The 22681-nt window shown below is 36.2% G+C and overlaps 1 protein-coding gene across 2 annotated transcripts in view; it reads right to left on the reverse strand.

Annotated features, from left to right (window-relative positions):
- LOC100808670 (protein FORGETTER 1) overlaps positions 1-18665 on the reverse strand; it is a 41335-nt gene extending 22670 nt beyond the window's left edge. Inside the window, exons 1-17 of one of the 2 annotated variants that reach the window (XR_001385058.3) lie at positions 18058-18665; positions 15491-15556; positions 15212-15385; positions 15006-15136; positions 14784-14860; positions 13292-13473; positions 13074-13151; positions 9082-9214; positions 8526-8586; positions 8361-8442; positions 7701-7826; positions 7438-7581; positions 7249-7348; positions 7042-7173; positions 4006-4076; positions 3759-3931; positions 3476-3569 (exon numbers count right to left, since the gene is read on the reverse strand). Coding sequence is in view for 1 of the 2 variants with exons in the window: in XM_003545691.5 (XP_003545739.1) it covers positions 3476-3569; positions 3759-3931; positions 4006-4076; positions 7042-7173; positions 7249-7348; positions 7438-7581; positions 7701-7826; positions 8361-8442; positions 8526-8586; positions 9082-9214; positions 13074-13151; positions 13292-13473; positions 14784-14860; positions 15006-15136; positions 15212-15385; positions 15491-15556; positions 18058-18501 (2268 nt within the window). In the remaining variant the exon portion in view is untranslated. The remainder of the gene's footprint in view (positions 1-3475; positions 3570-3758; positions 3932-4005; positions 4077-7041; positions 7174-7248; positions 7349-7437; positions 7582-7700; positions 7827-8360; positions 8443-8525; positions 8587-9081; positions 9215-13073; positions 13152-13291; positions 13474-14783; positions 14861-15005; positions 15137-15211; positions 15386-15490; positions 15557-18057) is intronic. The other variant, XM_003545691.5, reaches the window with a different exon arrangement.
- Positions 18666-22681: the final 4016 nt, after the last annotated feature.

The raw sequence follows: 22681 nt of genomic DNA on the forward strand, positions 1-22681 counted from the left end.
TGAGACTCTTGATCTGTTCAAACAGTTTCACACTTTAGTTAAAACTCAATTCAATTTACCTATAAAGTTGTTTGGTCTGTCTGGGGGAGGGAGTACAGGCCCTTTACTAAATTTCTTGCAGAACATGGTGTGTAACACAGATTGATCTGTCCCCACACCCATCATCCAAATGAAGTTATGGAAAGAAAGCACAGACACGTAGTTGAAACTGCCCTAACTATCTTATCTCAGGCCTCTATGTCTCTTGAGTACTTGGACCATGCTGTTACTTCTGCTGTGTATCTCATCAATCGCCTTCCATCATCATCTATTAATCAAGAGGTGCTAATCAGAGATTGTTCAAAAGACTCCCAAATTATAAGTTCTTGAAAGTGTTTGGATGTGCTCATTATCCTCTTCTGCGACCCTATAATCAGAATAGACTTCAACCAAGGTCTCAGGAGTGCCTTTTTCTAGGCTATTCTCTCTCTCACAAGGGTTACAAGTGCATGGCTGAAGATGGAAGGATTTATATTTCAAAGGATGTGATATTTGATGAGTTGAACTTTCCTTTCTCTAGGCTGTTTGGAGAACCAGCCTCAGTATCATCAACTACGGCTGCTGCTTCTTCCTCTCAACAGACCTTAACAGTTCTGTCTGCACCTCCAACAAGAGTCACTCCTCCCAGTCTTGACAACCCTACTCCTGCAGAACAAGTAGATAATGATTCCTCACCAGCAATTTCAACTTCAGTGGGAGCAAATTCTGTTTTAGATAATGACTCTCGGCCAGGTCAAGCACCAGCACCCACTCCAGCAGTTCTTGTCCAACCTGATAACACTCATCCCATGTATACTAGAGCCAAGGCTGGTGTAGTTAAACCCAAGTTGCAGCCTACTCTTCGTTTAGCTCATGCTGAGCCCAGATCTACAAAGTCTGCTCTTTCTAATCCAACATGGCTGGCAGCTACGAAAACTGAGTATGAGGCCATAATGTAAAATGGTACTTGGTCTCACACTGCTCTTCCTTCCAATAGGTCCCCTGTGGGTTGGAAATGGGTTTTTCAAGTCAAAGAAAATCCTGATGGCACTGTCAGTAAATACAAAGCCAGACTAGTGGCTAAAGGCTTTGACCAGCAACCTGGTTATGACTACAATGAGACATTGTCTCCTGTAATCAAACCAGTTACTGTCAGAATGCTTCCTTCTCTTGCTGTCACTGACAAGTGGAGTCTTCAGCAGTTAGATGTCAATAATGCTTTTCTCAATGGTGTTCTTGAAGAGGAGTACATGAGTCAGCCCCTGAATTTGAAGATCCCAACAAACAGCTATTGTGTAAGTTGCATAAGGCAATTTATGGTCTCAAACAAGCTCCTAGAGCTTGGTTTGATAAACTAAAGGCCACTCTTCTTTCGGTTTCAGTTCAGGTCCAGCAAGTGTGATACCTCCCTTTTTCTTTACACTGATTCCAAAAAATACTGTTATCTACATGCTTGTGTATGTAGATGACATTATTGTCACGGGAACAATCCTATATTCATCAAGTCCTTAGTAACCAAACTCAACACTGAGTTCTCACTTAAAGACCTGGGGAATCTTGACTATTTCCTGGGAATTGAAGTCAGACCTCAGTCCAATGGTGCTCTTATTCTGACTCAGTCTAGGTACATTAGAGATTTATTGGGAAAAAAAAAAATGGATGAGGCCAATCCTATTTCTTCTCCAATGGTTGGAGGCTTCAAGTTAACTAAGTCAGGGTATGAACCTTTGCCTGACCCCACTCTAGACAGGTTTATTGTGGGAGCCTTGCAGTATGCAACCATCACTCGACCTGAAATCAGTTTCACTGTTAACAAAGTCTGCCAGTACATGTCAGATCCAACTGAGCAGCATTGGGCAGCAGTAAAACGAATTCTCAGGTATCTAGCTGGTACCATCAACTTTGGTTGGAAGATTCTCCCTCCTTCTACTGGACCTCCCTTTACAGTTAATGCTTACTGTGATGATGACAACAGAAGGTCAACTTCTGGTGCAGCCATCATTTTTGGCTCAAATTTAGTTTCTTGGTGGTCAAAGAAACAGTCTGTTGTTGCAAGGTCCAGTACAGAGGCTGAATATTGCAGTCTAGCCTTAGCCACTGCAGAAGTTACATGGATTAGGTCACTGCAGTCTGAACACTGCACACTCCTTATTACTCTCCAGTCATCTTTTGTGAAAATCAGAGCACTGTTGCTCTTGCTCACAATCCTGTTATGCACTCTCGAACCAAGCATATGGAACTGGATCTCTTCTTTGCTAGAGAAAAAGTTTAGGAGAAGCAACTTCAAGTGGTTCACGTTCCTGCCATTGATCAGAAGGCTGATATTTTGACAAAGGCTATGACTCCTTCCAAATTTTCTACTTACAGATCCAAGCTCAGGGTGGCTGAAAAGTTCACTTACAACCTCTCATGAGCTTGCAGGGGGGTATAGGAGTATATTTACTTGATAGACTGTTTTTCCTTCTTCTATGTATAGAATTAACTTCAGTATTGTACAGCTGTAGTAAACTGACTAGAGTCAGTTGACAGTTAGAGTTAGTTGACAGTTACATCTGTGTAACTGCCTATATAAACTAAGGTGAAACCTTTTCTCATAGGGTTGAATAATATTTCACTTCACCTCAATTCTGTTAGTGATATTCTCTCTCTCCAATATAAGACTTAGATCCTTTCATGTTACTACTTATTATATAATAATGTTACGAGAGAGCAGAATATATAAATATATTTGACAGAGCTATCTATAAAATAGTATAAAATATTATAACTACTTTCATACTTTTCTCTATCTTTAACATTATCATATTAATGAACAAGACAAAAAGATCATCCACCAATGATACAGAAAAGTGAAGGAGGCATTTCTTCAAATGTTTGGGCCTGGAAAATCAAGTTAATTGCACAAGGTTATGTACTTAATATCTTATTGAGCATTTTTAATTTTATGGAGTAATGTTAGCAAAACAATTTCTAGTACACTCTTTTCAACACATTAATAAATGAAATTTACATCAGACCCCACTAAACTATTTCAATTAGTGCAAAGGCTTATCAAAGTATTACAGTCTTAACAGCCAGCCTACCAGTTTAGTTAGCTTTTATTTTGTCTAAAATTCTCAAGTATTATAAGAGAACATGCATCATCACATAGCATAGGCATCATCATCACTCAATGAGCTGATATTTTCCAATCTCACAGCCTAATGTAGGTTTATAATAGCAAATATTGGCTATAAAAATTGTTCTTCGTCATTACTTCCTGATCACAGAATTGAGAACATAATTCTGACTTCCTCATAGCAGCTCCATACTTCATTTTAAAAAGGTAGATGGTATGCTATCATTTTAAAATTAACTTCAAAAATATTTAAACAGTTCTTCTGACGCCGACATTTTAAAATAAACTTTAAACATTGTATTTTAATAGTTCTGTTGTGAATCAAGCAATGTTCACTACCTGGTCAACAATATCATCCAAAGGATTATTTGGAAGATCCAAAGAACGAATTATCTCTAATATTTTTGTCTTTCGTTCCAAGGCTGCATCATACCTGAAATAATGTAGAAAAAAAAAAAACATTCATCAATCATTATTTTTCTCCCATTTAATTTGGTTGATAGAAGATAATGTGTCTTTTACAACCAGTTTCTTTCGAAATCAGTTACTCAACATAAAATGATAATTTTAAGCCATGCAAACAAGACCCCAATAATTCAAGAGAAATGTTTAAATTCTATACCTCTTCTGAAGTTCGGCTATGTAGGCCTGTCTAGCTTGAAGATATTCATCTGTTTTCTCCTTACACAAATGGCATGACCACTCTTCAGGAACTATATCACCAATTGGTGGCATCAGGCATGTGGAATGGACTAATTTACCGCAGCAGGAACACTGTAGCAATTTTTTCCTTTCCTGCAGGGAAAAGTAAGTGATTCCTGCATCCCAAGTATTGAAACAATTCAAGATATTTAAAAAAGTAGAAGTACCTCCTCTGTAGTGCAAATTTCACATATTTGAAACTCATCATCAGAGTCAGTAGATTCAATGCCAGAGTCAGCTGCACCAAACCAGAGGAAACTTAATAATGTAAATAAGCAACCCAGCAAGTTTCAAATGTGTTCTAAAACCATCAAATTTCACACATTAGATTTTAAAAAAAAGATATCATGAGAGTAAAGAAATTATATTTAATTAATCATAATACTGCCTTTAAGGATGACATGCCCAAGTAAGGAAACAGGCTCCATACCCAATGAAGTGTGAACCAAATGAATAAAAACATAACAAGCAACAACAACAAATAAGCCTTATCCCACTAGGTGAGGTCAGCTAAAAACACATAACACAGCAAAATGGAATGATCACATATCAATGGCACTGACTCAATATGGAACAAGAAAAAAAAAACATGGTTACATGATACAGCGGTCAGTGCACTTTTAGGCATCAACAAATCCTTTCAGTCATATATCATGTGAATTCAAACCCTCAATCAACTACTGTCTGCTAACAATTTGTCACAGAAATCATATTTAATGCATTCCAAGTTTCAACCAGTAATTGGAAAATAGGGACTGGTATATAATTAAAACTATTCTTGCAAATTTTTCAGTTTCTCAAACATTCTCCTACAAGAAGTCAATTTTTGCCTCAGTTGAGCCAATTTCAAATTCTAAGGGCCTCTTGGTTTAAGGATATGTTTTCTGTTTTCAATAACAACTAAAAAAAAATGACACCTTATTTTGACTTTGTTTCCTGTTTTCAAATGTTACAGAAAATGAAGAATATTGTTTTCACCATTTCCTATACCAATATTTGATAACAGACTGCAAAGTAAAAACGAGTTGAAAACATTTTTTCAAAGCAATCAAAGCTCTTGTTGTGACAACTTTACTCAGAAGTATTAAGACTAATGATTTTTGAAGGTAAGGTGGCCTCACAGGACTCTTCATGCTGACATGTCTGTCACTTCTACATAGAAACTGTGCCTCATTTATTTTAACACTGCCTAGTTGTGTGACCGCTTTAGAATAAACTGATGAGCATTCGGTATATCCTAGTAGGTTGGATCAGTTTCTACAAATTTGTTTCAAGGGTTTGGTAAGAAGGAAAAGAAATCTTGTAGCAATGTTCTGTTTATTGGATTTTAATGGTTTTAGGGTTGGAAAGGAATACCTGCATCTTCAAGGGTGTTTCCACCAATTAGAATTTTCATGGTGGTACTGCTTCTTCACTTTAGAATATGCTTTTATTATGAATAATTCCCTATCTTGTAGTTTTCTCTTTGTAAACTCTATAAAAAGAACAATAAACTCTAACATTTTTTTCTCAATAGAATAACATTCCTTTAGAAAAAGTCAATTAATTGGCATCCTTATCCTTTATAGTACATTATGAAACTGTTGCCTTTGTATTTATTGGGCAGTGGAAAGTGAGCATGAAAATTTTCATATTCTTACTTTTTTGGTGGAATTTGATATTCAAGAATTACTAGAATTACAATTTTGTTTTTAAATTCTCCATCCAAAGTCCAAACAACATATTTCAAACCAAAGCATTTAAAATTCCCTGAAAAATGAGTCACTCTTAAAATTTCTCATCCAAACACATTATTAGAGTTATGATTCTGTACATCGCCTCTAATTTTTCCAAGCATACAATTTAGTAATAGAGGGTCTCTGTCTATCAATCCTAGTTGCAACACCAAGGGTTATTTTTTTTTTTTTTTTTTTGATTGGCAAAGATAAATATATATATAATTAAAAGAAGTACCAGAGGTACTATTACAAAGTTAGGTTCCATTATGGTGTAGGCTGGTATCTTCTGGGTTTGGACTGGGTATTTTTTGAAGTTTATCAGCTCATCCAAGTGCAGGCTGGTATTGTCTGGGTTTGGGCTGGGTATTTCCATAAGTTTAGTTGCTCATCCAAGTGCAATGGATGGCAAGGTCGGATTATTACGATTGTAAGAGTTCCACAACATTGGAATTTTCTGAATCCTAAGAATCATTGGAATATAAATTTCACAACATTAATACTCCTAATAGAACATTATGGTACTTGATAGAACATTATGGCGGAAGTTGATCCATGTAGCCGACCCCACCTAGTGGGATAAGGCGTTGTTGTTGTTGTTGTTGTTGTAATACTCCTAATAGAAGAATTGAAAGATTGAGTACATTGTATACTTAAACTGTGGAGTGAGTATTTGGAAATGAACAGTTTTCAATTAAGTAAAGATTGACTCTTAGGAATCCAAGTTTGGCAATTGAGGGGAGGACCATATAATACCACAGTTTTTTATTTCATTGTCTGATAAATACATACTACCACAAGTTGCAAGGTTTAGGCATCATGCTACTATTTTATAAAGTGGCAAGAAAACTGAGAGATATGTAACCCAATTGAAGCAAGGTAGATGAAGTGAGAAAATGTTTGAAATGTGAATTGTGACATCAAGCTGCCAACCAAACTCTCGCTACAGTACAGATACAAGACTAAGTGTTTTATGGTTATAAAATGATAAGAGATTAAAAAGCCAAAAAGAGCGAAAATATTAGAGATGAGAATTTTGTGCCGAATGAATGAACATACCCCCTCAAAAAAAAAAATTAGATCAGGAGCAACTGTGTTAGTGGTTTTGAGAGAAAATAGTGCATGACCTATGGAGAGAAAGATGACACAAACCAACCTATGGTGGTTTGGTCATGTAAAAGAGAAGACCAAAAGTTTGCAGTATGTAAAGTTGATCAACTGGAAGATAGTCTGGTTAAAGAAAAAAGAAGACTGGTTAAAAGAAAAAAGAGAACCAAACAGAGAGAGATCATCTAAATAGATTTCTGAATATTTGACTTCCTAAATAGCAAAACGGTTTCATTTGTTCAATTTAGCTGACCCAACATAGGGGGCTACAGTCTTGGATATTGGTAATAGGAAAAATGCCTAAATACCATACACAGCAGAAGCACAAGAGGAACAAGGAAGTGCATAGGATTCTTCAAAATTTGTTTCGAAGAAACTCACATTCAGATTCTTCATCACTTTCAGCATCACTAGGAGGTTGCCACTTGGCTACTTTTCTAACCCTTCCTTTTACTGAAACACCAGGAGTTGCAGAATGCCTCTTCCGTTGAAGTTCTTTTACCCCATCCTCTCCTACAACAGAAGAGCAACTAAACGCACAATAACTAGAAAAAAAATGAAAATCATTAAGCAAAACAAGTCTCAAACCTGGGAGAAGTTCAGGTTTTTCCGGTAATGGGTAATTTTCTTCCACAAATTTAAGCAGTAATTCTCGAGGTCCAGAAACAAAGTCATCAAGTTCAGAACCCTATCCAAAAAACTAAAGCAAGTGAGGAACTGAACTGCAGAAAACAAAATTGCTTTATGTGGAAATGAACAGAGAATTCAAATACACACATATTTTGTCACAGCTTCCTCTGTCCTTGCTTCTCCAGTACTCTGAAGACCAATGACTACACATTTTTCTTCAACTAATGCTTTATGCGCTAGTCTCACAGCAGCAGGGACTTTAGCAGACATACACATGTGTCTAAAGAAACGCTACAGAATTACAAGGAGCAATAACAAACAAAAAAGTCAATGAATATTAGTGCAAAGACTGACAAACAAGAGAATCAAAATACAGATAGTGCATTTGGGTATCACATAAACTTCAATACCTGGTGGCTTGCCCAGTATAATCGCCATAGTTGACTAGAATTTGGTTTATCATTTAGGAAGGCACTGGCTGACAGCAATTCTACACGTAATTCAGCCCAAAATTCTGCTGCCTTTTTATACATTTCCTAAGTTTGAGATGAATAATAAATAAGATCATCAAATGAAAATATTGAATTCAAAGGATAAATTAATTTCATCTACAGATAATATAGATAACTATACATGTTATAATTATATGAAAAGAATGTCGAACAATCAGCATCCAGAAAGCAATACACAAAAGAGAAAGAGAAAGCGCATTCCTAATTTCACATACTTAAATACCTATCATATATGAGAAATATACATACATACATGCATGCATGACAGTGTATAATGTTGGTATTTGTTGATACAAATAAATATGATTTTGACAAGCAAAAACCAAATTAAACACAAGCCAATTTGTCAGAAAGAGAAGAGGCTTATTATTCTATCCCATGTCACAAAACTAAAAAACAAAACTGGTTGATGTAGCTCTCTTTCTATTAGCTTATAGTCTACTGATTATTATTTTCAGATGCCAGTCAATATTTTACCAGATAATTTCCATTATTTCTACAGTAAATAAATTACAGTTTCGATAAATAATAGCACAAGTAAACAAATTTGTTTCATACCATCATTTTATCTTCTAATGGTGCCTCGATAACTTCAAACTCTGCACCCTCATAGCTAAGAGTCCGACATAAATACATACCCCTACAATAAGATAAATGAAGCAAATCTTTCGTAAGCATGTTCATTAAGGATGAGGGATGGTGTGTACATGAAAATAATACAACCTTGCTTTCATGTCCATGGCAACTAATTCAAGAGCTCCAACACCCCCTCTGTCAAGAGCTCCTGGAGGTATAAATTTGAATAGTTAATTTCAGACTTAGGAGATGGAGCTATCATGGGCAACAAACACATATAGGAACGATATAAGAAATTCTTGAGCATTTTATACTATGTAGCTATAAAATATTATTCACAAACAATCATAAAATATTAGTTATCTATCATAAACGGTTGTTAATCATAAAATATTACTAGTATTCATAAATGCTAGTAAAGTAATAATAATATAGGTAAAAAATGATTATCAAACAAAGAGCAGTATGTAAATGAAAGTAAATACATCATCCGTTAGACCAACATGATATACCTCCAAAATGTTGCAGCAATAGGCATTTGAAAGGCAAAAAAAGTGCACCAATGGATTTATCAAAAAAATTATTTATGAATGAATCAAATAGACAAAGCAAGTTTAGAGAGAGAGAGAGAGAGAGAGATGAAGATCACTAGTTAAATTGTATTTCCTTAAAAAAAATAGGAAAAGGATGGATAACAAACTACCTAGAAATTCACGGAAATCAATGAATGAAGTCCCATCTCCCCAAAGACCAAGTCGAACCATATAACCCATATTGCGAGGTTCAGATGCTCCAGTTGCTGAGCAATAAACAACACGAGCTTCAGGTAGTCGATCCTGTGAAATTAGACTGCAATAACTCAGAAACCACATTTTTACCCACAATTTCAATGCTAAATATTGCAAAGTAATAATTTGACTTCAACATACACATTAATGTGACACTGCGGATAAAGTAGGAGACATACATGAGAGGGGGGGAGGGCATAAGGAGACAATCTTTTTGCAAAATAGGCAAAAAGATAACGGATAATTGTATATAAGTCATTCTCATTTCAAAACATAAAAAGAAAATAAAACTGTTTATTTCCTATTAGTACTCATCTTACGCGAAGGGTGGAATGGATTGTTTGAGATAGTAAGATAGTAAAACTTTTGTTATGAGACCAAAATTGCATCCAAAATTTTCAATTTTACCAACTATAAAACGACCACTTTGTGTTTCCTTACAGATCAACCACTTGAAACCAATATGCTTTTGATGGTGTAAAAAACTTAGTAGCTAATTGTCTATTTACGATCGTATTAAATAATAAATAATCAACTTAGTGAAGAGCATGTATCAAGTTATCTAATAATGTATGTTTGAAGAATCAAGATTAGATGTGCTTTGAATCCCTTCATGAATCCACCAAAGAAACTGCTGGGCAGAACCAAACACATTTATAGTACAAAGACACAATGAAAACTTAAGATACTACACAAATAAGCAGACTTCCACAATCACTTGCACTCCTTTCCTATGCAAAAACTACAAACGTGAATGAACAGTAAATGTTTTAGCAAACACAAGCATAGTTCTTATCAATGTAATGCAGTAATCTATACTGCAGTATTGCCTTTTGTGACCATAGATACCACAAATCGCAAATTTCCAACATCAACAATCATTCATTAACCAACTAGCTAGGATCAGAACCAGTATTACAAGGACTGTTATAAAGTTTTGTATGTGGTACATGTTCAAGTACACAGCATGGGACTCTTTGTAATAGGCGGTACCAAGGAGTAGACTAAGTCAGTTCATAAATTAGTTAGGATTGGAATTTGCTAGAACTGAGTCACTATTCATAAACTTCAAAGCACACTACCACCAAGTAAAAAAACCTTCATATTATCTAATGGCCCAAAACTGAAGTTTCTGAATGGCCATGGAAGTTTATTTAACATGGATATGTTTCTTTTACACCACTGGTTTTAAACTATTTTTATTGAAAAAATAAATTTCAGAATTTTTGCCTCTGGACTTTCTACAAGTTGCATGTACTAGGCATATTAAATCAGACCACTGTTATCTTTCTTTCTGCTTAGATATCACTTAACTTATAGACTGTTCATTTAGATTCACTATATTAAAAATATTCAAAAAAATACTACATAGAAAAATAACGAAGAATGGGGATTAGAAGTATCACCAAAAGTATATTTAAAAAACAATAGAAATATATCTTTCCGATGAATGAAGACCCACCTCAACGTAAACTCACATAAGAAAACAACACAAACAATATAGAAACTTCTGGTCATCATTTCTGTGAGGATATAAGGAGCAGGGAAAGTCAGTTAACATAGTTAGACTATTAATAAGTTAGTTAATTAGTGAGCTAAAGGGGTTTATTAGATATAAATAGGGGAAGAAGGATAGGAGAGATTCAGATTTGGATAATTGGTAATTGAGCATTAGCTCTTTGTGAAAGGAGAAATCCTTTGTGAAGAGGAAACCCTTGGACGAGAGTTTTCTTTCATATGTTTTGTTCTTTTCTTACTATTCAATAAAATCTATCTTTTCTTTCCCATTCTGATTCTTGTCTCCTAACAATTGGTCCGACTTGTCGAATTCGAGTTGCACGATAGAGAGCAGAGTGAGTGTTTTGGAGAAATTGGCTAGTGAGCATGGAAAGGTGATTACAGACATGGATCTCATAAAAGAAAGATTGTTGGACATGAGGCAAATCAAGGAATTACTTCTTGAATTCAAGAAAGGAAAGACACCTTCAGATGGTGGGGAAAACTCAGTCAACAAAGACAAGAAGTCGGAAGAGGAGAACAGTGACAGTAATGGGTCTAGCGAGGACAGTGAGGAAGAGGAACCCAAATTTTGTGGGTTGCACCATCATTCTTGCAAAATCAGCATTTCCGAGTTGAAGCATGGACAACTAAAAAGTTCAGAAAACGTTCTTGAGGTTTAAAAGGGAAGAAACCATGGAGGAGGAGGAGCCCTCTGAAATCAAGACCAAGAAAACCATTGAGGTAATTAAAGAGATCAAATAGATGCTATAATTGCTGATCAAGAAAAAGGGCATGAGTCTTGAGTTCAAAAAAGAGGACAAACAACCCATGCAAACAGTATCAACTTTGCAGTAGGGTGTGTGGGTAACAAAGTCACAGCAAGACAATGATTCAGTGAAAGCCCTTGAGGGTTCTGCCAATGAGAAAATTGAACCCACCAGTGGGAAGGAGCTTGGTCTCAAAGACAAAGACTCGAAAACCATTGAGGTCGAGGTGGTAGATGAGATCAGGGTGGAAGAGGCTAAGAATCTGCAGCAGAAAATACAGGAACAAGAAGGGGATTTCGCAATTACATCAAAGAATCTCATTCTTGGGTAGTAAATGTCATAGAAGTTGAGGGTGATAATGGTTTCTTTATGAAACCCACAGCCATGGAAATTGGGATTATATGGAGACTGTTTGCACCTACACCACCACCAGGCGCCCCAGATGCAAGCTCACAGACAAAGCTACAACTTCTCAAAGAGAGGGTCTTCTTTGCTGACAAAGCTAAGGAATTTTGGCATCTCAGCCAAAACGCTAGACACCAACCCACTTGCAACTAGTAAATCATCGTCTGAGATGCTAAGGGCAATAAAGTCACTACAGGGAAACTGGAACTACATTGCAGCAGTTCGCAATGAGAAGAGAAACCCAAAGCTAGAAGCTACTCATTTGGAAAAAGGCCAAAGAACTTTATACCAGAGTTCTGATTCAGCATTCTTCTAATTTATATGCTGCCAATGGTACCAAGGTAATCTTAGTGGAAAAGGGCCATTTAGATGTGTCAAATGATATCTTTACACAGGTTCAAGAAGCTGCCATTGGTAGTGCTTTGTTCCAGATGCCTGATGTGTGGATAAATTAGGCATATGTTTATTTTGCTCGGGGGAATTTTACTTTGGCTGTGAAAATTTATCAAAACTGCTTGTGGAAGTTTTATTACAATACAGACTCTCAAATACTTCTATATTTAGCTCATACACATTATGAGGCTGAATAGTGGCAAGACTGTATTAAAACTCTACTAAGAGCCATCCATTTGGCACCCACAAACTATACATCAAGGGTTGACTCAGGGATTGCAATGCAAAAGTTTTCAGCATCAACACTACAAAAGGCAAAGAGGACTGCAAATGAGCTGAGCATGACGAGCAGCAAGTACGACAGAGACAAGAACTTGCTCGTCAGATTGCATTGGCTGAGGAAGCCTGGTGAAAGGCTGAATAGCAAAGAAAATTTCAGATGGAAAGGAGAAAACTTGAGGAAGTGTGCCATTTCAGTTTTCAAATTCCAACCATGAGGGCAAGGTTGATTTTTAGGAGGAGTGTATATTAGGATATAAGGAGAAGGGAAAGTTAGTTAACATAGTTAGACTATTAATAAGTTAGTTAGTTAGTTAGTTAGTTACAGGGGTTTATTAGATATAAAGAAGGGAAGAAGGATAGAAAAGATTCAGATTTGGATAATTTGTAATTGAGCATTAGCACTTTGTGAAAGGAAAAATCCTTTCTGAAGGGGAAACCCTTGGAGGAGAGTTTTCTCTCCTATGTTGTGTTCTTTTCTTACTATTCAATAAAATCTCTTTTCTTTCCCATTCTGATTCTTGGCTCCTAACAATTTCAAACAATTGGAACAAAGAACAAACCTGGATATCAACCACTGCTTCTCCGGTTCGTGTTGGCTGACTGCCAGATTCAGGGACCAAATTTTTTGCTTTGTGACACTGCAATGAACCATTTAAACCTTAGTAACAAAAAGGTGAAGAATTTAAATATTGAATCCAAGAAGCACTTGAAATAACAATTAAAGACTATCAACATAAACATCGGAAATATCAATTGACATAAGAAAATATTTCCATACCTCGTCAAAAATTATAAGACCGTCAAACCCTGGTCCACACCACTGTACAAGCTGCTGGAGACGAGAACGACCTTTCTCAGAAGATGCTATAAGGCTATTGTACGTCGAAAAAACAACTCCCTCCCTGACCCCAACAGACTTTGAATCAAGCTTAGAATAAGGCAGTTTGTTCAAAGCATGCACTGGATAGAGGGGAAGAAAAGGAAGATATTTAATTTGTAATAACAATGTCTATAATATCAATAAAATAATTACCATAACTTTTTAAACTAAAGTCTACAACACAGTTACACAAACACCTGAAATGGACTGCAAAAGAAAATTTCTCCCAGGTAGATAACAAAGCAACAGAGAGCTTTCATTGTTTGAATTAAAAAAACCATGATTAGAGATAAGAATGTACACAAGAGAAGGATAATAACAAATGATCTGTCATAAAGCAGCTAGTGCATATGATCCAACACAACAGCAGGACATGTAAGGGGCATCGCACCACCAGTACAATCTATATATATTGTAGAATCATTTGGAATGGAACAGTCTGTACCCCTTAATGGAATCAAAATATACAGCTTTTTTAATCTTATGTTCTAATATATTCAACTTTTAAAATGAACCAAACACAAAACAGAACCCATGTCTTATGTTTTGTCCACTTCTAACCTGTCAACCATCGGCTACCTAAAAGTCTAGGTCAAACTAGTATAGTGCAACTAGTACAAGTCCAGGCTTTTTAACACTAATGCTCTGGATAGAAGTGAATTAGTGAAAGAAAGAAATGCAAAAGAAAGCAATAGGTAGGATAGAAATAAAAGACAAATAGAGAGAAAACTGAAAAAGATGTATTGTTTGGATGTCTTAGAATCTGGGTTTAAACCTAACTCAACCCCAAAAGCAAGGGTGAGGGTTGCCCCCCACTTAGATACATTATCATGGCATTATCTCTAGTTAATGTGGGACTTGGCACTTGAGTTTTTCCCAATACATCCCTCATGTCTAGTACTATGAGGCTTGGTGCATAGATAATATGGTAGGTGGCCCAATATAAACACGTCATTGCTCCTTATGACACCGCCATGGTGGGCCCAATACATTCCAATCTTTCTGTACAAAAAAAGGCAAGGCGTATATCTAGGAAGATTCCCAAAATAAAAGAATCTCTAACATTCTGTACAAACAAAGGTAAGACTACATATCTAAGAAGATTCCCAAAATAAATGAATCGTTGAATTGTAACAGTGTTGAACTTATTGGGAATCACTGGCCATGAACCACCCACCTACACATCTAAACTCCCAGTGTGTGATATATTTGAAAAAACTACTACCCCATGAACTACTCACATGCACAAGAATTTAAACAAATATATATATATATATATATATATCAACAAAAAAATCATAATTAGAATTATTTTTGCAATAGTTATCTATTTAACATAATGGACAAACAGGTTAATTAACACACACCACAGAAATTGTCAAGGAATTACCTTCAATGCATGTTGCACCTACATCATCCAAGTCTCTTCTAGCATCAAACTTCAAGTCTGAACCAACAGAAATCCACCTGTGTAAGATCATTGGAAACGCGACAAAAGTATCCAAACAATTAAACTCTCATGGTATAGCTACATATGTTCAGATAAACATGCATAAAGGTACACTCAAAGCATGAATCTTGACTGCATGTGGGTACCGCTAAGCAAACTTACAATGCTTTCCTCCTATAGTGATGCCAGTTTTCCCAAATCAGCCCTGCAATAGTTCGACCTTTACCTACACCAGCACCATCTCCAATAAAAAACCCTGCCCTAGCTCCATTTGAGAGGTGTTGGAGGTGTCTCTGTCACAAAAATAACATCATACACAAGAAATGTAAAACAAAACATAAACATATATTGTCAATTATAGAAGAAACCTGACAAGCATAGACCAATGTCTCAATTTGCAAGCAAGATAAAGCCTTTGAACTTTCCAAATCATCTTTAATTTTTGGATCATAAGTTGGCTCAGGAGGCTGCACTGCAGACAACGAAGATGTCTCCACAACAGGATCTGGATGTGGAGGTCCAATAGATATTTTTGGCGGCCGCTGCACAAGGAGGCATTGCTTTCATAACTTGAAATAACAAATGAATGCAGCCAAAACAAAGTTCTAGCATACAATGCTGTCGAAAGGAAAAAATTAGTAACTCACATAATCTGTAAATGTTTCTCCAACCATGCCACCTTCATCTTCATCCCGCTCCACTTCAACAGCAACCTGAATTAATTTAATGCATAATAAAAAAACAAAAATATAAATAAGAACTATAAAATATACAAATACCATTTTTTGAAACAACGGACCTTCACAAAAAAACTGACAGACAAGATATAAATTAATAAAAGGAAGGAAATGTCACTGGACTATTGGAGAAATGAATAAATGTCAAGAGGGAGGTAGGAAGCCATCCATTTTATTTTATTTTTTTGCCAGGAGGGTAATTTTATGTTCAAAGATTAATTTTCCTTTTCAAAAACAAAATCAGAGTAGAAGATCCAAAATATGAAATAAATACACATACATGCATAAACTTGCATGCAAAACAGTAGAATCAGGAACCTCTTAAGTCCTAAGTACACTTAGAAAAACAAGAGGTAAGAAAGAAAACAGAAAAAACATTGATTGGAAAGAACAATCCAGGCCCCAGGCAGGCATAACCTATATAAATACAACTAAAACAAACCATTAGCAGAATAATTTTAGCAATAAACTTCATCCCCAAATTTTGTGGTACAGACTTGTCTTTCTAATCCTAGCCTCATAGTGGACTCATCTATTGAACCTTTCTATATCATACTTGCAAATGGACTGCGAGGGTGTGCACAAAATTTAACTGTTTCTTTCACTATTTTATTTGGTCGGAATGGTGGCCGGACAGCGGTGGTGACCAGAAAAGTTTCCGGAAATTCAAAAAGAGGTCATCAGAGAAGGAGAGAAAGGTCCCCAAAGCCTGGGTGCGAAAACAAGTCGCCTGAAGAACGACTTTCTTTATTCTTCTGTCATGAATAACCTAAGCTCTAGATACCATATAACTGTGTTTTACTGTAATGTTGTGTTGTCGTAGATCACACCTCATGCTATTTATAATATGAAAAAGGGAATCGGTATTGATTACAAGATCAATCAATTACTGATTTATAGGAAATAGGATATTCTAATATTAAATACAATATCAAGAATAATAGACGTAATCTCATGTAATCTCACACATGGCATGAGGGAACATCAGATCTCATGGCATTCTCAACATTATACAAGACACCTAGGGTCTGCTAGGTTGAGAAGGAGAAAATTGGGAAGGAAAAAAATAGAGGATAGAGTGAAAATTATTTTCGATGAAAATTTTGGCTTGGAGTACAAAATCCATACATTTTGTTTTTAAGCCCATATTTCTGCTACACCACGCAAGCATAAAGTTATTTCATTCCAAATTTTCCACATCCCCACTTCCCACCTACTAAACAAAGGTTTGGATGGAGGGATTTGTAGGAAAAGTGGATGGTTAAATTCTTGTATCTAAATGGACCAAGTTATAAAATCTATAAAAAATAAAAATAGATGGTTGAATGCTCACATGATAATCTATCATTCTATTCCTCCTTATTTAAAATACCCTCAAATAAGGAGAACATTAATCAAAACAAAAATTAATCCTCTCTTCATCTAACCTACAAATCCTTCCATCCAAATGATAACAGATCAAAGACCAATAAGGCTGGTTTAGTCAAATGAATCATTGATTGCTTCAGACTGGCAGCTATATAATTGTAAAATTTCAATACCCTTAAACAATATTACTTCTTTGCGGAATAACTCTAATTCCAAGTCTACAACGCATGAAACTTCTATTAATATCAGTTCAGCACCCACCAAGGCACTACTAACACTAAACATCTTCACCCTAAAATAATGACAAGATTCTGTGCATGAGATGGACCAAAGAGGCAAATAAACCAAAAATATAGAAACACAGGACACATTAAGTACCTTAACAACTCAACTCATTCCCAACAGCAGTACTTCCCATTTCTCTCATTAACAAACCACTTTTTTCCACCTCAAATAAAATAACGCACCCTACTTCCTCTTTGTAATACTGGTTCATCCTTATTAACATCTTTACTTTATCAACCATCAAGCATATCCTACTTCCATTTTATAATGCTTGTTCATACTTACTAACATCTTTACCTTATCAACCATCAAGCACATTCTACTTCCTTTTTGAAATTCACGTTCATCCTTGCTAACAGCTTTACCTCATCAACCAACAATCTAGCATATTCTACCTCCTTCATAATGGCTGTTCATTTTCATCAGCAAAATTATCATATCAAGACGAATCAACCTACATAGGAATCCAAATGAAACCTAAAATCACACTACACAGTAACATTATAATATCAACCACAGTCACAAGCACACTTTATATTGTATGTCACCAATATCAATCAAGACGAACTAAAGTACACATAGAAATCCCATAGTAACCTAAAATCACACTACACAGAAATTCTAATATCAACCACAATCACGATCGCACTTTATATTGTATGTCTTCACATCTATCATGACGAACTAAAGTACAAACAGAAACCCTACCGTAACCTAAAATCACCCTACACAGTGAACCAGGCACAATTTCCCTTCACCACTTCAAAATTACTGAAATTCACTTCCTCCAAAGAGAATAATAGAGAAAGGAACGGAGAACAAACCTCATTAACTTCTTCCTGAACGGGGAAGAAATGCTTGACTTTGGAAACATCCACGGCGAGTTCAACCCCGCACTGAGGGCAAGCAAAGCGCGCGAGGCCGTGAGGGACGTTGAGGATGGCCTTGCACGAGGCGCAGGGAAGCTGGATCTTAGTGGGATCAATGCCGTGCGCCGGAGCCTGCGACAGCTGCGATGCCGGAGCGGACGGAGGAGGAGGAAGCGGCGCTGCCGCGTTGTTGCCCGCCACCGCCTTGGGCATGAGCTCCGGCGGAAGCATCTGCGGCATTCGGCAGGTAGGGCACGCGAATTCGGTGAGGCCGGGAGCCACAGAAAGGATCATGCGGCAGCCGGCACAGCGAACGCGGACGCTCTCGGCCGGCTGAGGAGGTGGTGGAGTCGACGGTGGTGGTGGTGCCAGCGGCGGAGGAGGAGATGGTTGTGTCATCTCGGAAAAGAGAGCGCGAAAGGGTTTTTTCTTTCTTTTTGGGGGAAAATTGCGTTTGGCGGGCAGAGAAGGTTTTTTTCTTCCTCCTCTGCTCTCTCTTCGCCTTTTGTTTTGATTTGAGATGTCGTTGGCGTGTGAGGGAATGAGCCCAAAAGGATTTCTTATTATCGGGGAGGGTGGTTTTTAGGGAAGCTTGGCTCACTTTTTTCGAGCTGGGAAATGAGCACGTGACACTCACGTGAGAGAATTTTGTATTTACTATTTATACACAATATGAGAGCAAAATTATGATAAGGTATGAATTAAGAAAGTATCATAAGATAAAACTAGTGTTTTAGATCTTGTAACATTTTTTTGTCCTTGCTCACATGTTGTTCGTCTTTTAATCCCTCTAATTCATTAGATCAAAAGCTAATTATATTTATGATACCTAGTTGTCATTGGTTCAAAAGAATTTTACAGATTATATGAATCTGAACATAAATTCTTCCAAACTCATATAATATTCCGAACTTATCCAAATTTTACTATATTTATATGGTCAATAGAAAAAAAAATATAATAATATACTCAAAGAAATTAAAAACTATAAAATTTGATAATAAAAAATTATATAACACTTCAAAAGAAATTTGAAAAAAAAAAGATAATGTATTCCTAAGAAATTAGTGACTATAAATTTTTATCAAAAAAAGAAAAAAGAAGATGGATAAATAAGTTATACAAAATATAAAAGGAAGAAAAAGATAAGAAGAGAGTTGTCGAATATATTTTTTTAATAATTATGGATGATTATAAATTATTTATCAATGATATTATGACTTTCTCTATAAATTTCAATATCAATAACAACTAATTTTGAATATCTCATGTACTGTCCAAACCCACACACATGTAGCATCCTACATGGCACTCAGAGACACGTGTTCACCCTCTAGACATCTGACCCTTAGCAGTCGGGCCCCAACAAAAAGGTTATCTCTAACCTACTAATATTTAAATATATTTGAATATCTTATCTATTGACAGGTAATTAATTATCTATAAGGTCACATTATCTATTTGAATATTTTTTTGTTTTAACACCTCAGATACACTATATGTATTGAACTTGTTTTCAATAGAGAGACTTTTTGTAACACCCTGAAATATTACTATTTATAAATCGATGTTTAATTATATTTATCATGTTATTTGACTATATAGTTGACTTGAATGAGTTGAGGTATGACTTGAATTAGTCATGTGTGAATTTCTTGATGTGGATGTTGAGTTATGTGGAGTTTTATTGAACTAAATTGAAATTATGACATTTTAAATTTTACCTAAACCTATTCCACTAAAATCGCGATCTCGGATTCGTTAACCGTTGGATCGTCTTCAAATTTTTCCTGGAGCTTCCTAAGACATATTTCCACAGTCTAACTGTTGGAAATTTGAAAATAAAACTTTTGGTGTCTCGCTAAGCGAGAAGGGCGCATTAAGCGCAATTCCAACTCGAGAGGGAATTGCGCTGAGTGAGATTTGGCCCGCTAAGCGAGCCCTAGTGTAGAGGAAGTTGCGATAAGCCCAAATTCTCGCGCTAAGCATGAAAAGTGGACTCCAGCTTAGCGAGATGAGCTCGTTAAGCGAGATTTGCAGATTATAAATACGTTCCTCAGCATGAAAAATACGATTTTTCACTCTCCTCTTCTCCAAAACGCCACCCAAACCCTAAAACCTCATTTTTCCACCACCCACGACCATCAGTGGCCGCCACGAGCCACCATTGCTTGCCATTGAACCCCACACCAAGAGGAACACTTTAATCGGAGCGGAATCCTTAGAATCCTCCTCAAGGATTCATTAGAGAAAATCCTCCAATCTTCCATTTCATAGCTTCTCCGAGGTAATCTTGATTTCTAAACCCTTCTCCTAGTTAGTTTGAGTTCCTCTTAGTGTCTCCTGTGTGTTGGGTACTGTAATAGGGTGTTTTACACTTCCTTTGAAAAACCCTAGAGAATGAGACATTGTAAAAGTTATCTTTTTACAACATTGATGTTATTTTTGTGACCTTCACTGAACCCCAATCACATTGACGTGATCGGAATTTCAAAATGATGTTTCCTTTTTGTAGAATCCAAAACACTCCTTAGCCCTTTTATGTTTTGACAGGTGTATTTGACCCCGAATGTTGTCATTACCTTGTTTCTGAAATCTATATTAAATTTCCTTCAATTTGGCATATAGAATCTTACATTTGGACTGATGGGCGTAAATGAGAGAGAGGCCTCTGAGCGACGTAAAGAGGAACTGAAGGAGAGCTCATAATAGGTGAGTGGAGTTTATTATAGTTTACAACTTTTAATGCCATAGTTGGGGTCAAGGAACCTAACTATGGGGATATATGATTGTCCTTGTTGCATGTTGGTTTTCAAGAAAACAATATTTTTGAGTAATGGGATGTGACATATCTATTATTTATTAATAACATTACTATTAGATTTGTGTGGTTTGAAGACCTGGGGAGTGTGAATCTCAAGCATGAATTGTATATGTATATGCGGAGTGTGACTTACTAATGATATTTCTATTTATGACATTAATTGATATGAGGTGATGTTGATGTTTATGATGATAATGATATGAGATGATGTTGTTATTGATGATTATGTCTATATGAGCTGATGTTGTTATTGATGATTATGTTAATATGAGATAATGTTGTTGTTGTTGATAATGCCATTGAGATGAGATGATGTTGACAATGATATTGAGATGAAATGTTGATGATGTTATGTTGTGTATGTTCATGGGGGGGTGCAGTGACCTTGTTGGATATCCCTGGTGGGAAATAGAGTGGTTAAAGAGTTTTAAGCATCTTTGGAGGGGGATGACTTAGAATCTTTAATTATCCACGGTCATGTTTCATACGTTGTTTGTTGTGTATGTTCATAGGGGGTGTAGTGACCTTGTCGGATGTCCCTGGTGGGGGAAAATAGTGTGATTAAAGAGTTTTAAGCATCTCTGGAGGGGATAGCTTAGAATCTTTAATTCATCCATGGTCAGTGCACTTGATGGTGCCCATGTTTCATAAGTTGTATGTTGTGTATGTTCATGGGGGGTGCAGTAACCTTGTCGGATGTCCCTGGTGGGGGAAAATAGAGTGGTTAAAGAGTTTTAAGCATCTTTGGAGGGGATGGCTTAGAATCTTTAATTCATCCATGGTCAGTGCACTTGATGGTGCCCATGTTTCATACTTCATATGACACGGAAATAGTATAAACTTTGTCAGTAAGTACTTATGGTTTCTTGTGAGGAGGAATACTTTTACTAGGGGGTATGTCACTCGGTTTCGGACTCCCTTGAGACTCAAGTTGATCATCATGGGGTGGGGGAGTTGCCTGTCCTCAACAGGGTGACCTCAACACTTACTGCCTAGTTTTCCTAAGTGAGAGTGTCGTGTGGACACACTTAGGCTATTTCCTCAGGGATAGTACCACATTGCATTTGAGAGTTGAGGTCAGGTGCATGCATCATATTGAGCATGATTGATGGGAACTATGGATTGATGATGACTATTTGTTAAGTGTGTGTTGGACTAGTGAATGTTTGTGTAAGCTTATGATATTTTTTAATGTTTTCTTACTGTGGTTATTTGATTTTTGTATTAATTTCTTTTATAATAAACTCACCCCTCGTAATTTTTGTACAGTGTGGTTGGTACCTGTGATGATCGCGAACCTTTGTTTGTGAGAGTAGAATGACAGCAGCAGAGGATGAGAAGTGAGATTCTTTTGTGGAGCCCTTGAGCCGACGTGATGACGTTGGGATTATTTTGAGAGAGAGTTGTGTTTTGTTAATCAACTCCTCCATAGCTGGTTCCGTAATTCTTTTTGTTGATTTGAATATGTAAATCACGAATTTAATTATATGTATGAACAAATTTACTTTCCATTATGTGTATAATGTGTATTGAGTCACAATTCCTATATATATATATATATATATATATATATATATATATATATATATATATATATATATATTATATATATTCACTTGAGTAAATGGTGCGTTGTTTGGTGAATGTATGTCGAGAAAAAAAATAATTTACTTTCATTTTTCATAAGCAAATTAATGGAGTTTTCATTTAAAAATTGAAATTTCTCGCGGTTTAGAGTGGTGATATCATAGCGAC

The sequence above is a fragment of the Glycine max genome, chromosome 15 (assembly GCF_000004515.6).
Source record: "Glycine max cultivar Williams 82 chromosome 15, Glycine_max_v4.0, whole genome shotgun sequence".
NCBI lineage: Eukaryota > Viridiplantae > Streptophyta > Magnoliopsida > Fabales > Fabaceae > Glycine > Glycine max.